This window comes from Triticum urartu, chromosome 5A, assembly GCF_056163025.1.
Source record: "Triticum urartu cultivar PI428250 chromosome 5A, HENAU_Tu73, whole genome shotgun sequence".
Taxonomy (NCBI): domain Eukaryota; kingdom Viridiplantae; phylum Streptophyta; class Magnoliopsida; order Poales; family Poaceae; genus Triticum; species Triticum urartu.
The window spans coordinates 205243535-205260694 of record NC_141877.1 but is presented as its reverse complement, the minus strand read 5'-3'; the positions used below and the strand labels follow the sequence as shown (position 1 = coordinate 205260694).

Sequence of the window (17160 nt, the reverse complement as noted above, 5' to 3'; positions counted from 1 at the left end):
CCAGCTCCCCCCAAAGAAGTCAGATCCGACTCCAGAGCCCCAGCATACGGTACGAGGATTTTGGCAGATGGCTCCAAAGCCGCCACAGTCGAAGCCGACCCAGGGACTGCAGAACCCAGCCCGGGGACTGCGACAACCAGCCTGAAGACTCCAGAGCTCGGCCCGAGGGCTACACCAGTCGGCCCGGGGACTTCATTAATTCAAAGCAATTACTGGCTCCAGCCCGCTGCCTCCCAGCCCAGCCGCCCTGGTCCAAGTCGCAGTTCTGGCAGTTGAAGAAATAGCAGCACCCTCATGAGCCCAGCCCATCCTCAAATTCTTGGTGAGCAAAGAGCTGCCGACTGATGAGACATCAGCTCGGCAAGTACAACGCCGAGCGGCCGCCTACACCATAGTCAATAGAGAGCTGGTCAGGCGCAGCGTCACTGGTGTCTACCAGCGGTGCGTAGAGCCAGAGCAAGGCCAAGAAATTCTCAAAGACATCCATCAAGGCGAGTGCGGCCACCTTGCGGCTTCAAGAGCACTTATCGCCAAAGCTTTTCGACATAGTTTCTTCTGGCTGACTGCCTTAGAAGAGGCCATGGAATTGGTCCAAAAATGCAAAGGGTGCCAAAAGTTCCGCTCCAAGCCACATTAGCCGGCTTCTGCACTCAAGACCATCCCCATTGCCTGGCCCTTCGCAGTTTGGGGCCTAGACATGGTGGGACCATTCAAGACGGCACGAGGTGGCTTAACTCACTTACTTGTCGCGGTGGACAAGTTCACCAAGTGGATAGAAGCGAAGCCAATCAAGAAACTGAATGGTCTGACTATCGTGACTTTCATCTCCGACATCACAATTCGGTACGGCGTACCACACAGCATCATCATCGACAACGGCACAAATTTTGCCAAAGGCGCCTTGGCTCGTTTCTGCGCGACACAGGGCATCCGACTGGACTTAGCGTCCGTTGCCCATCCGCAGTCAAACGGCCAGGTGGAGCGAGCAAACGGCCTCATCCTGTCCGGCATCAAGCATCGGCTGGTCGAGCCTCTGGGGCGCTCGGCTGGCTGCTAGCTCGATGAGTTGTCGGCCGTCCTCTGGAATCTGCGCATGACTCCAAACAAGTCAACCGGCTTCACACCTTTCTTCCTCGTCTATGGTGCTGAAGCTGTCATCCCAACAGACATAGAGTTCGACTCCCCGCGATTCACCATGTACACTGAGGAGGAAGCAGAAGAAGCACGTGAAGACGGCATCGATCTACTGGAAGAGGGTCGGCTGTTGGCACTCGGTCGGTCCAGCATCTACCAGCAGAGCCTACGCTGATACTACGACAGGAAGGTCAGGCCGAGATCTTTCCAAGAGGGCGACCTTGTGCTCCGACTGATCCAGCGAACAGCCGGCCAGCACAAGCTGTCGGCGCCTTGGGAAGGCCCCTTCATCATCAGCAAAGTGCTGGGCAACGACTCCTACTACCTGATCGATGCTCAGAAGCCCCGAGCACGCAAGAGGGACGACTCCGGCAAAGAGATAGAGCGGCCATGGAATGCAAATCTCCTCCGAAGATTTTACAGTTGATGCAGTATGTACCATGCTACCTTTTGTATTAAAGTACCAAGACTTCGGGCCCCCAAAGACGAGCTCGGGGACTGCCCTCTTTTATCTATATGATAAGAATTATGCCTACGAGTATGTTACTCTTTGTTATGCCACTTGGCACCGGGTTCGACTAGTCGGCCCGGGGACTTGCCGCCTCGCGCTATGAAATGCTTCCTGCAGTCGAACAAGTAGTGTGTGGTGCCTAAGCCATCTCCTGTCAGAAGCTGCAACTCGCAGAGCGACTGTCCGGTGGGCAGGAGTAAGGTAGAATAGGCGTTCGCATGAAAAATGGCTAAGGACTCAAAGCATAAAACATAGCTTAAGCCGGCTTCCAGCCTTTTTTCGCAAACCGACTATTGAGCAGTCGGCTCACCGCCTTCTATTCAACTTGCTAAAAAAACTCTAAAACGGCTAAGTACTTGCCTTCCCAAAAGTAGCCAAGCATTTGATCCAGCGGCAGTCCGCAGAGCGGCTGTCCAACTGGCAAGACGGCAACTAAGGGAAGGCGGCAAAGGAAAAAGGCAAAGGAGCAATGAGCAGGAAAAGATAGAATTCGGATAAATATTTACATAACATAGGCCCTTGGCCGAATCTTCGAGCAGATGTTCAAAATACACCCCACGGGTGGAATTGTGCGAATTAACAAGTTCTTCAGAGACTACTAAGGCAGATAAAACAAAGATAAGGCGGCAACCTAAGGTGCGGCAGACAGATTCGGAGGGTCAGAGGAGACGGCGGTGTCAGGCGTTGGGGCGGCCGGCTGGGCAGTCTCGGCTTGATCGCCTCCGGCGGCAGTCGGCTCGGTCGCATGTGGCTCGTTGCTGGAGGCGCGGTCGAGCTGAGCCTGGCCGTCCGCTCCGTCTTCTGGTGCCTCCGCCTCGCCTCCGTCCTCCGCCTCGCCTTCCTCCTTGACGCTGGAGCCGATCACCTCCGCCGAGTCCTCGCCGTAGTCTGGGTTCATCCCAAACCACTCCGGCGGTACCTCCTCGCCGTCTTCAGCCCGCTCGGGGACGAAGATGCTGGTGTCGGTGTACTCGGCGATCGCTGTGGCGCGCTTGACGAGGGCGTCTTTCGCGGCTGCCAGCTCCGGCTGGGCCTCTAGACGGAGTGTGGCCAGCCGGTCTAGGTCCAGCCCCGGATACCACGCCTTGACGAATTCCAAGGCTCGGCGCGCTCCAGCCTGGGCCGAGGAACCTTTCCAGGCCTCAAGACGGCCAGCCGCGACCTCGAGCCAGTCAGCAGTCCGACTGGGGGTGCGCGGAGCCTGCATGTCTGGCCACAGTGCAGCGATCGCCTGGGCGCCGACACGTTGAAGCCGGCGTAGCATCCGGTGAGCCGGCCGAAGGCGAGCCTCGATGCTCAGGAGCTGCTCGTCAAGGGTTCGGGGGGCATCGGCGGCGATCTCTGCGCCTTCCGCCCTCCGCCCTTCACGGTCAACCTCGATGGCTTGGTTGGCGGCCTACGAGTGGCCAGGGAAGAAGCTGCCAAGACGAAAAGAATGAAGAAGCAAGTCAAAAATCATGAGTCGGCTCGACCTATAGTCGGCAGCTCGAAGAAAGAAAGTAAAGAAACTCACCATCAACGATGTCCTCAATCTCGTGGAACCCGGAGGCCAGCAATTCCTCCTTGTCAGACCAGAAGGAGCGCTCGCTTGCGAACTCGGCCAGGAGGGCGGTCTCCGCTTCTTCCGCCTCCTTCTGCGTCTTCTTGAGTAGATCATGCTGCTCTGCCAATTGTGCGACCAGCTAATCACGCTCTGCGGCGAGCTTGCCGCACTCCTCCCCCTTGGCGCGCAACGCGGAGTTGGCCTCGCTCAGCTGCTGTTGAAGAGTGGCATTGGCCTCTGAAGAGAAAGAAGAAAGAAGGCGTTAAGTCATCAACAAAGAAGGTCGCCGGGGAGGTCTGGCCCGACTGCTCAGCAGTCGGTCCGAATCTCGGGGACTACAGCCCGCGGGTGCGCTAGCGCGCCCCCTCAAAGAAGAAAAAGGACTCACTCCGGCTCTCCGACAAGTCGGCGATCCGCTTGCCCAGATCTTCAACATTGCGGTTGAAGGCGGTGACACGGAGGTTGTAATAGTCCTGCGACAAGTATTTCAGACAGAAGTTAGTACCCGGAACTCACCAATTGGAGTTCCGGGCCGCCTGCTCAGCAGCCAGCCTGAAACTTAGGGACTACACCCAGTGGGTGCGCTGGCGCGCCCCCACAGAGAGGAACAAGAAAACAAGGACAAAAGAGAAAGCATACCCGGACGGCTGCCCGCGACGCTAGGTACGCCTTGGTGCAGTTCTGGATGGCGTCGCCCTCAGCTCGCAGCTTCATCTGGACGTCCAGAAGTGCCTGGTTCAGCGGGCCCGTGCTGCCTCCTCGCACCCACCCAATGGGCGCGGCGCTCGTCGCTTCGGCATCTGGGATCGCCGAGCTGGCGGTGCCGGTCTCCAAAGGGCGTGGTGCCGAAGTGGCCTTCTCAAGACGGCGGCGCATTGGCGAGCCGACTTGAAGGAGTAGCCTCGCCACAGCCTCGTCTTCAGTCGGCGGCACCAGCGGGTCCGCCGGCTGTTTCCCTTGTGCGCTCCTAGACGACGGCGGAGGTGGCGGCAGAACTATCACGTCTGGCATGGAGGTGTCGCCGCCTTCCCTCTCCATGATGGGGTACTCGCCGCCGGCTTCCCCAGTCTGCCCTGTGAACTCCGGAGGTGGCGGCACAGAGTTCAGCAGGGTGACGAACACCGCCGATTGGCAGTGCGCGGCCTCCTCAGCCTGCCGCCTCGCCGCGGCAACGGCTTCGGCCTCCGCCAGCTTCTTCTTGGCGGAGGCCTCCGCCTTCTCGGCCTCCACCTTCTCCAGGCGGGCGGCCTCTTCCTCATTGCACTTCTCCTGCGCGTTCCGCTTCTCGCCTCTCGGAGGTCGGCGGCGGCGTCAATCCGCCGAGTGGTGGCGGACGTCTCCGCCGACCCCATGACGGAGGCGGCGACAACCCTCTCAAGAGTGAGGGGAGCCCTGAAGCGAGGGAAGCAAGTAAAAGACTCAGACAAAAGCCACAAAGAAGGAATAAAAGCGTTAAGATGGAATACTCATGCGGAGACCAGTGGCGGCTTCTTTACTTCCTTGCGAAAGCGGATGGCCTTCGCGGCCGCCTCATCCCGCTTGGTCGCTGCAGCCAAACTCTTGGGCTTCTTCGGCCGACTGCCGAACAAGGTCGGCATGGCCCTACGCTTCTTCTCACCGCCTGGAGCGCCCGGCGCGGCAGAAGAGCCCGCGCCGGGATGGCCGACTCCTGGCCGGTGGCGGGGGGAAACCTCCTCATCATCATCAGGCCAGTCCTCTGGACTGGCCCCGAGCCGCGGGCCGCCTCCTCCCTCGGTGTCGTCTTCCAAAGCCGCCGCCCCGAGATCGGGGTCGTCGACGTCGCTCTCCGCCCGGTCGGCGAGGAACTCGCGGGCCGGCCCCGCGGTGCCGGCTGATGGATGGAGGAGGGAATTCTGACCAAAGACGACTGGTCTGGTCGGACAAGACAAACTCGGCAAGAAAGAAGACAATTCAAAGAAAGAAGCAAAAAGGCAACTCACTGTGGGCGGGGCGTTGGCGCGAGAGTACCACTCCTTGCCGAACCGCCAATCCTCCAGGAGCTTGCTGTCCGAGAGGTAGTTCACCATGTAGGCCACCTCCTCGTGAGGCATGTCCTTGGTGCACATCCGACTCGGGTCACGGTGCCCGCTCATTTGGCATATCATGTGGGGGCGACCCTGGAGCGGGAGAACTCGGCGCGCCATGAAGGCGGCCAGCAGATCCGGACCAGTCAGGCCCTCCGACTGCGTCAGCACTCGGAGTCGCGTGACGGCGCCGGCTCCCGCGAGCGTCACCGACTTGGCCCGATACGACCAGTTGGGTAGCCTCCCAGCCGGCGGGCCGGCTGCGAAAGCCGGCAGATTGACCCCATCGCCCTTCGCGAAGACGCTCTTCACGTAGAAGTACGATCGCTGCCACATCCTCACCGACTTTATCAGCTTGATGGTGGGGAATGGGTTGTTGGCCCCCAACCTCCGCACGGCGATGAACGTGCCGCACTGAGCCGGCACGCCTGCGGCCTGGGTGCCGAGCTTGGAGTAGAAGAACTCCCCCCAGAGCTCGATGGTGGGGAGGACTCCGAGGAAGCCTTCGCACAGGGCAACGAAGGCGGACAGCAGCACCACCATGTTGGGCGTGAGGTGGTGCGGCTGGAGGCCGTAGAACTCCAGAAAGGAGCGGAAGAAGCTGCTCGCCGGCAGCCCCAGGCCATGCACGCAGTGCGAGCGGAAAATAACCCGCTCGCCCTCCTCCGGTGCTAGAGAGATCTCCCCCTCGGCGCAAGGCATACCCGCACGTAATCCTCGCCGGGGAGCCGACGAGTCTTGCGGAGGAACTCGATGTGGTCGTCGTGGACCTCTGAGCCATCCCAGGTGCCGGAATGCATCGAGGGAGGCGCGGCGGTGGAGGAAGAGCTCATCGTGAGCGGATCGCCGTGGCATTCGGCAAAGCTTGGGCGCGCGGCGGTGCGAGAAAGAAGAAGAAGAAGGGCAAGGAGTAGCGTGGAGGAGGGGCGCGCGTGCTCTGCCGCGCCCCCCTCCTCCCCCTACTTATAGCCTCATGGCCTGCGAAGCCGAGGGGGCAGTCGTGGGATTTACTGCACCCACGACCCCACGACCCCCATGTTTCCATGCCAAAGTAACTGCGCGCAGTAACTTCACGGGAATCCCAACCGTCCGGTCGGGCCGCAACGGATCCGCTCGTGCACCGAGGCGCGGTAATGGCAGGCCCCGCCTGTGGGCCTATCCCATCACGCGCGTGGGCAGGCAAACTGGCCCGGCCGCGTGTTGCCACGTGACAGGCCCGGAACGGGCGGCGGCCTGGAAGCTTAGCTAGCACGCCACTTAGATCCCACCGCGGCGTTCGAAATATTGTACAAGTCAGAGTTGAGCGAGTCTGACTCCTTCCAGTCGGCCCCGCAGATGTCAAGAAAGATCCGTGTCTCGGGCACTCGGAAAGAGAAACTGCTAAGGCTCCTCGGCCGATCGTTCGCGGTGCCTCATCAGCTTCGGGGACTACTGTCGGAGTAATGGGCCACGGGTAGGCTAACCTGAGTCCCTGAACCTTTCAAGACATCTGGGCAGGCTGCGCCCCTCAAGACCCCTGGACGAAGAGCCGCCTTCTGAGAAGTCGGCGGCAAGGCAACCGACTGCCTGCTCATGGCCGAGTCCCGGGGACGACTTCAGGATGAGCCGACTCCTGACTGACAACTTCTAGAGAAGCCGGATTTGGGGAGTCGACCCGCGACTCCAACAAACCCCATGCCCTCATCAAGAGGGACGGGACGGGGAGTGGCTACAGTAAAGCCCACTCCCACCCCTTTCTAGAAGCAGGCATGGCCACAGTACGCCATACCCGCGGAGATCTCCGTCCGGCGCGGCACTGTTGCCATGCCGGCCTTGACATCAGCACCAGTGGGCAGAATCCTGCACCCACGACGGCTTGTCTGTACGACCCTAGGGCGGCGGGCCCCACAAGTCAGCGGGAGTCCAGAAGACCGCGAGAGCATCACCAGTCGGACCCGTTGGGAGTCGGCCAGCCCCTCCCCCGGGGCCCACGCGCCATTAACCAGATATGACGGGGAGTGGCAATAGTGATCGCTCGCCAGGCGGCGGGGCTATTGCCACGACACCATGACCAAGCCCGCGTCATTAGAAGCACGACTACAGTAATCAGCAGCCGGCAAGACCCGCCAACGGCGGACACGGCCTGTCGGCGCCGTACCGGACCAGTCGGCGGGCCCGCCAGTTGGCGGGCCCCAGCAGTCGGCGGGCCCACCAGTTGGCGGGCCCCAGCAGTCGGCGGAGAAGACGGAGGCCGGAGAAACTGACGGCTGGGTCCGCGCCCGGCCGGATTACCGTTGTACCCTTGGGGGGTAGGCCTATATAAACCCCCCAGGGCACCCATGCAAAGGGTTCGAATCCATTAGCACTAGACCAGATCATATAGGAAGGAGAAAGCTAGCCTAGCCTTCTCCTACCTCCAGGAAACAGCTCAAGGAGCAACCGTGTACATGCTTTGCCATAGTGATCATGCGGAGACCCTGCAGAGCAGCAGTAGGGGTATTGTCTCCCCGGAGAGCCCCGAAGCTGGGTAAGATTCGCCGGCGTGCATGCCTTTGCCTTATCCCGTTTCTAGGCACCGGCGACGTTCTACTCGCCCCCACCATGATAAGCCATCCTGAAAGTGCGTTATATCGACTAGAGGGGGGTGAATAGGCGATTTTTATGAAAGTCTTCAAAACGTGAGAGTTATGAAGACAAACAGTGAAGATTATGCCTATTACTATGCAGCGGAAGTTAGATTACACTAGGCCAGCCATGGTCATGTATTCAATAGAGTGAAAGCGCAATGACAAACAGCTTCAGTGTAATAAGGATCAGGTAGGAAGAAGTTATGAAGCCAAACAGATCATACATTCATGTTGTGAAGACAAAAGATAAAGCACGCACGCAATGGCTTCACAATGAATAACTGTAAGTAAAAAGGAAGTGTAGATGAAACCAGTGACACGTCGAAGACAATGATTTGTTGGACCAGTTCCAGTTGCTGTGACAACTGTACGTCTGGTTGGAGCGGCTAGGTATTTAAACCGAAGGACACCCAGTCAAGGACACTTAGTCCAAGACACCCAGTCCTCACCGTTTTCTCCTTGAGCTAAGGTCACATAGACCTCGCCCAATCACTCTGGTAAGTCTTCAAGGTAGACTCCCAAACCTTCAGAGACTTCGTTCACCGGCAATCCACAATTTCTCTTGGATGCTCAGAACGCGACGCCTAACCGTCTGGAGGATGCACAGTCCTCAAGTGTAATAAGTCTTCAGATCACACAGACACGAAGACTTAAGTGATGCCCAATTTACTCTGGCTCTGGGTGGTTAGGGCTTTTCTCCTCACTAGGAATTTTTCTTTCGAAGGCTTCGAGGTGGGTTGCTCTTAAACGACAAAAGCCGTACACTGAAATCTGAGCAGCCAACCGTTTATGGTTGTGGGGGGTGGACTATTTATAGCCACTTGGCAACCCGACCTGATCTGTCCGAAATGACCCTGGGTCACTAAGGAACTGACACGTGTACCAACGGTCGAATTTTGAACTCACACGACAACTTTACTTGGGCTACAAGTAAAGCTGACTTGTCTGACTCTGGACAAGATTTTCTCTCAAAGTCTTCGCTCGAAGACATAGGATTTGAATTAGGCATCACTTCAGTCATTCTGACTGGTTCTCTTGGACCCCACTTAACAGTACGGTGATTCCTATGACACAACATAAATGAAATAAAACTACGAAGGATCTAAGTCTTCGAGTTACATAAGCTTCATAGGGAGTCTTCTCATGTCATTGTCTTCAATATGAATATCTTCATAAACCACCATTGTCTTCAATGTCTTCGTACATTTTTAGGGGTCATCTCTGGTAATAAAACCGAATCAATGAGGGACTTCTACCTGTGTTTTCCTGCAATTCTCACAAACACGTTAGTCCCTCAACTAGGTTTGTCGTCAATACTCCAAAACCAACTAGGGGTGGCACTAGATGCACTTACAATCTCCCCCTTTTTGGTGATTGATGACAAACTAGTTGAAGTTTTCAACGGGGAACATAATTTGTGAAATAGTAAAGGAATTTGTCTTCATAAGTTGCAAGGGCTCCCCCTGAAGATGTGCATATAAGTAATATGCCTTTTGAATGCAAATGCACATGGCAGGTTGTACTTGTGGAGATCCACTTCAACTTATGATGACAATCCACTAGGCATGTGAAAGTATATGAAGATAATGACATGCATAATGGAAAATGGACGTCTGCAGTAAGAGATGAGTGCGGAATTTATCGTCGCACATGCGGAATTTATCTTCGCATAACGGAGTGACAAATAGGTAGCAGACGGCCATCAAGGCTAAGTGTTACAACTCAAAGAAGCAAATGTAGCAAAAACGGGAGTTGTAAGCACGAAGCAAAATGTAGCAAAATATAAAGGCACCCGCCCAAAGTGACCCGCTTGAAGACTAAACATCATGCTTCTCCCCCTTTTGTCAGTGATGACCAAAAAGGTTTGAAGGCATAGAGTTTTCTACGCGTTCCCAGGCGCAGCAGGATCGGTGGAGTTGTTTGGTGGCGGTGTAGATGAGCTTGGTGCAGATTCGATGTGTGTTGAAGCAGGTGGAGATGATGTCGCGTCGTCGTCTTCTTCAATAATCCGGGCAGACACGGTGGCAGTAGAAGAAGAGAATTCTGACTCTTCAAGTGATGGTGTGCTTCGCATCACAGCTCTTCTTGGAGGCATGGAGTCAAATTGGAATCTCTCTCTGAAGCCATCCTCTTGCAGGTCAGCTTCATTGCTCATCATGGTGAGGCCTTTCCAAGTGCGGCGACAGGTCTCGTGTGCGACAAACGCATTCTTGGTTGCCAGATTTCTGATGCGATTGACGTCTTGCATGATGCTTCTCATCTTCCGTTTGAGCCAGTCGTGATGCCTATCTTGCTTTTGGTGAAGAGCCACAAGAAGCTCTCGGTCATTGAGTTCTCGAGCGCGCTTCTTGGGTCTCTTGGCAGCTGTGCTGTCAGTGGCTTCAGTTGATGCAGGGGCACGTGTGGTGCCAGCCATTGGATACACTCGGGAGAGAGCTTCAACACCTTCAATATTTTGAGTGAAGCTCTGGTGTTCTGCATTTTGAAGACTTAATGGTTGCTTGCCAGGCTCTGGATATATTGCTTCAGCAGATGTGTCCACATCTGGCAAAAATATCCTATGGTTGCGGGCTGAGGGTTGATAGGAGATTGCAGAGTGAAGCTTGATCAGCCTCATAACCCAAGGAGCATAGAACTTTAATCCAAACAGTTCTGAGGCAGACACTGCAAAGTGACGGATGAAGAGATCATGTGCATTGAAGCATTTGCCATGAAGAATGCAGAAGATGAGAGTCTTCATTGCACCATCAATTGTTGCATATCGAGAGTGTCCCTTTACAGGCCATAGAGTCCGCCTTATGATGTGATATATTGTTCTGGGCAGGTACTCTAAGTCTTCAACGAAGAACCTAGTTGGATAGGGTGCATTAGGAGGCAGTGGCTTCATTATTGAGAGCATCTGACTCATATCTGGCTCAGGACGCTGAAATATGCTCTCAATTGCTTCAGCATGGAGTTGGCACCCTTCTTCAAAGAATTCGCCAGGAGTGGGAAGGCCGGTAAGCTCAATTAGGTCGAAAGCATTGGCTTCATGATGGATATTGCCTGTCATCCACTCCAGAATCCATGTCTTCGGATCTCTGTTATAGCCTTTGATATGCAAAGTGGCATAGAACTGGAGCAGAAGCTCTTCGTTCTAGTGCTCTTCATCAGTGATAAATGGCAGCAAACCCACTTGCTTGAAGCAATCCAGTGCTTCTTCCAGACCAGGCAGACCAGCAACAGCTTCAACCTCAAGGCGCTTGTGAGGAAAGATGCGGCCTTGGTTGTATAGGATGCATGAATAATAGCTGCGCTGTTGATGACTCCAGAACCTATCTGATACAATCCGTTCCCTTGAATAAGGGTTCTTGGAGCGGTCGAAAAACGTGTTATCTGCCCTGAAGCCGTTGATGTTGAAGGAACCAGGAGCTGATGCAGGACCTGGGAACCTTGGCAGTCGTGGGATCGGCTTCTGGACCTGGGGTCTGTACGCAATATGATAGTTGAATTGTGGTCCGACAGCAGACTCAGGCACAGAATGTTCAGGAGCAGTAGCTTCATTGTCTTTTGAAGCTATTGTTGGGTTGGGCTCCACATTTGCTTCGGCGTTGTTTGTGGCAGCCACAACATTTGCAGACTCAGGCACGTTCTCCTGGAGAACTTCTTCTTGTTGGTGTGGGGGAGTTTGAGCTTGTGGTATCTCTGCATGCTCTTCGGCTGATGCAGCCGGAATGTCATCAGCAGCCTGAGCCCTTGGCCCTTTGCGAAGCCTATGGAATGTAGGCGCCGGTGGAGTTGTAGTGGGTTGGGGCTCATCTTCCTCCTGTGGGCGATCTGCCCACGATGCATCTTGTGTGATTGGCGTCAATGGACGACCAATACTGATCAGTTCGCTTGTCTCAAGCTGAGGAAGGGTTGCATCACCTTGCACATTGTCTTGGAGACCAACGTCTTCAGCAGCGTTGGGTTCGTCTGCTAGAATGTCTTCAGCGTTGGGTTCATGCACAGTCAACTGACGATCTGCGTCAGGATAGCGGACACAGAGGGGTTCAACTATCAAGGGCTCTGTGGGAGCAGCCCGAGATTTCTTAGTCTTGCGCTTCTTGATGATGGGTTCAGAAGGAGAGGCTTCAGAGTGTTTTCTCTTCTTAGCTTCAGCCTCTGCAGTCCGTGTCTTCTTGAGCTGTGAGACGGTTGATCGACTCTTTGGCTTCGAGCCAGTCGTTGCAGCGGGGAAGACAATCAGAGCAGTTTCTGACCTTGGCGCTTTAGGTTCAGGCACAGCAGCCTTCTTTTTCTTCTTCGCGGCCATCCTGGGGTCAATGCCGGGACGCCCAAGTGCCTTGCGCTTCTCTGCCTCATTGTAGGCCTGCACGCAGCGATCAGCCAAAGTCTTCATGCGCTCTCGCGAGCCTTAAGCTTCAGCACGTGTCTTCAGAAAGTTCTCTTTCAGCTCGTGCAACATGATCTTGAAGTTTTTCACTTCTTGCACGCTGAGCTTGGCCACGTGCTTCTTGAACTGAGCCTTTTCATAATCAATTTTCTACTTCAGTTCTACAATTCGCTGGGCTATTGCAAGTTCTGAAGCAATTGCACCTTGAAAGGCAACGCTGAGGCCTATGGGCAGCTGCAGATCATCGAAGCTTATGTCTGGTGTGTCAAACCATTCATCAATGAAGCTGTGGATGACGGCGACATCAAACAGAGGTAGATTGTTGAAGATTTCAGCCTCCTCCTTGCTCTTGATGAGCTGCTCAAGTGCGTCATCTCCAAGATCTTCATCGCTTGATAGATCAATGTTTTCGCAGCGCAGAACGGCAGCAGCTGTGAGCTCTTTGCCTATGTGTGGCTGAGGCTTCTTGGCTTCTTGGGGCTTGGAGACTCGTGATATGTCTTCAGACTGCACACTGGCTTCAGGAGGTGCAGTTGCCAATGGCTTCGCTCGTGAGATTTTGGGAGAAGCGGCTGGCTTTGAAGCTTTTGGAGCTTTTGGCTTCTTCTGCTTTGGCTTCGGAGCAGCAGGGGCGTCATCTGACTCAGTATCTGCTGGAGGGTCATTCACAGCAGTCCCTTGGACTAGGATGCGAGTGATGAGGCCTGCAAGATTGGCATACGGCCCGATGATATTGGGATCAGCGTCGCGTGTGCCATCTGCCCTTGGTGAGGAGGGACCAGGGTTGAAGTCAAGCCCAAATTTCTTCTTGTTTATCTTCGCTGACTGTTGTGCAAACTGAAAGTTGCGCTTGAAGAGATTATCATCGCGGCACCAGAGAAGTGATGACAGATGTGCTTCAGCTGGCTTTGGTCCTCTCACCATGCATGGATAGAAGCCTTGAGCAATGGCTTCGACTCTGGACCTGGGTATGAGATTTTTGTATAGTACGTCTCCCCACGGTCTCTTGATGGCGCACTTCTCCGCATATTCCTGAGAGACGAAGCGGTAGTGGAACCATTGCTCTGCCCAATATCTTCGAATCCATTGGATTCGTGTCTTGCGCTGACCATAGCTTTCTTCAGGATCAGTTTTGTACATCTCTGCCAATTCATCAGGCAGATCTTTGGACGTTTCACCACGTCGCTGTCTGCCTCCCTTCCTTGCTGCTGTTTCTGAAGCCATGAATAACTTGGAAGGCTTCAAGATGTTCAAAGGCTTCAAAGGCCTCCTTTTGCATGAACTGGCTTCAGGAGAGTTGATGTGATGCTGCAAGTACTCTGCAAATGAATGCAGACTATGAGAACCAAAGGATTCTCCCACGGACATGTACCTGTGACAGCATTAAGGTGCGAGGGAAGGGGAAGAGGTCATATGCATTCTCAGAAGATTTTGAAGATAAATCGGTTTAGAAGACATAGACCTCATTGTGCGAAGACATTCACTCATAGATAAGAAGTTGGTTCCAGATTTGTACGAACCCACAGATCAGTACAAGTGAGGAATCTAACTACCTTATGAAGCACAAGTGAATATACTAGGCATGTCATGAGATGTAGCGAGATAACTAACTGATGTGAAGAGAAACTCCTTATGGCAGAAAGTGACTGAACTATGGGATCAAAAGAGGCTGTAAAAAGAGGTTTTATTTACCACACTTGGAACTGCTAGACGAAGTGAGAGTTGAGGTCGAGCAGTTCGATCCTTCGTGCCCTAACTTGGTGACGGAAGACACCTACAGCGACGGCGGAGAGAGCGATGTCCGCTGTCGGCGTGAAAATGGCGTCAGAGAGGTTGCGGCAGTGAAGCGCTTCGTCGCCGGCGTCGTCGAGTGCTAGCGGTGGCGCTAGGGTTCGTGCGAGGGTGGAAGAAGGAGATAATGACCGCAGTGAATCGTATATTTATAGGGATAGAGGCGGCACTACGCTATTACGCAGGTACCCCTGGCGGTTCGCATTTGAGGCACGCGTGGCCAGTTAGAGGAAGATTGGGATTTGTTCCACGTCCCACGCACGCCTAAATTGTCGGGCGGTCGTTCCTGCATCTCCGGATCTTATGTGGAGGAATGAGCATTAAAAACGGACTTTTATGGTTGTCACTATGTCTTCAGCTGACAAGGACACAGTGAAGACATTTGACAGTTTCAACAGAATGCATATGACTTGGAGAGATAGAGTTTGAGATAGAAAGCATAGAGAGGTTAGGGTCCGATCACATTCACTTAGTTCAAAAGATTCAACCAAGAAGACATAGCTATAAGTGAATGCTGTAGAGGACAGAACATCAGTACATATATATCCATATAATCAACGCAGTGAAGATAATCATGAAGACATATTGAGAATGAAGCCAAACCAAATGTGAAGACATTGAGAGGTAACGCCATGAGAGAAACACTTCAAAATGGAACGTTTGGTGGTGGCGTTACCCACCGTATAGGAAGTATTAAACCTAGACACGGCGCACAATTATCGTGGCGCTCCGAAGTCAAATTCCACATTAATGTATTCACACTTAGAATGTATGTCTTCATTGTTTGAAGATATACGCTACTTCGTGTGTTGCACATCTAAGTCATCAATATGCATAAGTGTTAGGATGTGTGCCTGATCACAGGACATTTGAGGATTCCAAGATATTTAGCTCACACCGTAACTTGGAAAATCTCTTCTCATCCAAGGGCTTGGTGAAGATATCTGCCAATTGCTCTTCAGTGTTGACGTGTATGATATCAATGTCTTCCTTCACAACATGATCTCTGAGAAAGTGATGACGAATTTCAATGTGCTTTGTCTTCGAGTGCTAAACTGGGTTGTTGGCAATCTTGATGGCGCTTTCGTTGTCGCAGTAAAGTGGCACTTGCTTCAGATGAATGCCATAATCCTTGAGTGTTTGCTTCATCCACAGAAGCTAAGCGCAGCAAGATCCAGCAGCAATGTATTCAGATTCAGCAGTGGAGAGTGCTACACAGTTCTGCTTCTTTGAAGACCAACATACAAGTGATCGTCCCAGAAAGTGACATGTGCCTGATGTAGACTTGCGATCAACTTTGTCACCAGCATAATCAGCATCCGAAAATCCAAGCAAATCAAACTCTGAGCCCTTTGGATACCATAATCCTAGAGTTGGGGTGTGAACCAAATATCGAAGAATTCGCTTCACAGCTAAGTGATGCGACTCCTTTGGTGTCGCTTGAAATCGAGCACACATGCAAACACTAAGCATGATATCTAGCCTAGATGCACATAAATAAAGCAAAGACCCAATCATGGAGTGGTATACCTTTTGATCGAACTCTTTACCATTGTCGTCGGGACCCAGATGATGCTTGGCTGGCATTGGTGTTGTGAAGCCTTTGCAGTCTTGCATACCGAACTTCTTCAGGCACTCTTTAAGATATTTCTCTTGAGATATGAAGATGCCGTTGCGTTGTTGCCGTATTTAAAGACCGAGGAAGAACTTCAGCTCCCCCATCATGGACATCTGATATTGCTCTTGCATCATATATCTAAACTCTTCACTATACTTCTGATTGGTGCAGCCGAAGATAATGTCATCCACATATATTTGGCACACAAACAGTTCACCATCATATGTCTTCGTGAAAAGAGTGGGATCCAACGAACCAGGTATGAAGCCTTTGCTTTTCAGAAAGTACTTAAGTGTATCATACCAGGCCCTAGGGGCTTGTTTGAGGCCATACAGTGCCTTGTTGAGCTTGTATACCATATTAGGATGTTTTGGATTTTCAAAGCCAGGTGGTTGTGCAACATACACTTCTTCTTCAATCTTGCCATTGAGAAAGGCAGTTTTCACATCCATCTGATAGAGAAGTATGTTATGATGATTTGCATAGGCCAGCAGTATGCGTATGGCTTCAAGCCTAGCCACAGGAGCAAATGTTTCATCGAAGTCAATGCCCTCCACTTGAGTATATCCTTGAGCAACGAGACGAGCTTTGTTTCTGACAACTTGACCATGCTCATCTTGCTTGTTGCGGTATATCCATTTGGTGCCTATTATGTTGTGCTTCCGTGGATCAGGACGCTTAACCAGTTCCCATACATTATTCAGCTCAAACTGTTGAAGCTCTTCTTGCTAGCTTGAATCCATTCAGGTTCCATGAAGGCTTCTTCAACTTTCTTGGGTTCTGATATTGAGACGAATGCGAAATGCCCACAGAAGTTTGTTAGCTGAGTTGCCCTTGAACGAGTGAGTGGACCAGGTGCATTGATGCTGTCAAGTATTTTTTCAATTTGTACTTCATTTGCAACACGAGGGTGTGTAGGGTGAAGACTTTGCTCTTTCTAATCTATGTGGTCATTTGAAGGTATATCTTCAGGCTGAGCATTGTCTTCATGTGGATCAGGTGCTGAGATGATAAGTTCTTCTTCAGGATGAGCTTCAGAAGGTAGAATCTCTCCAGTTCCCATAAGCTTGATTGATTCATTAGCTGGAACTTCATCTAGCACATTTGGCAATTGCTCTCTTTGTGATCCATTGGTTTCATCAAACCGCACATCCACTGTTTCAACCACTTTGTAGTGGAAGAGATTGAAGACTCTGTAGGAGTGCGAAGCCTTTCCATATCCAAGCATGAAGCCTTCATGTGCTTTTGGTGCAAACTTTGAGGTGTGGTGTGGGTCCTTGATCCAGCATTTTGCGCCAAATACTCTGAAGTAACTGACATTTGGCTTCTTGCCAGTTAGGAGTTCATAAGATGTCTTGTTAAGAAGCTTGTGAAGATAAACACGATTGATTGTATGGCATGCAGTATCAATGGCTTCAGTCCAGAATTTTCTTGGAGTCTTGTATTCATCTAGCATTGTTCTGGCCATCTCAATGAGTGTTCTGTTCTTGCGTTCGACGACGCCATTCTGCTGTGGCGTGTATGGAGCTGAGAATTC

The 17160-nt window shown here is 52.7% G+C and overlaps 1 protein-coding gene across 1 annotated transcript; it reads right to left on the bottom strand.

The window, feature by feature from the left end:
• Positions 1 to 2276: 2276 nt before the first annotated feature.
• LOC147970800 (uncharacterized) lies at positions 2277 to 2852 on the bottom strand. The gene has a single exon (XM_087523636.1). It carries the CDS (start codon positions 2850 to 2852, stop codon positions 2277 to 2279), a length of 576 nt encoding a protein of 191 aa, XP_087379762.1.
• Positions 2853 to 17160: the final 14308 nt, after the last annotated feature.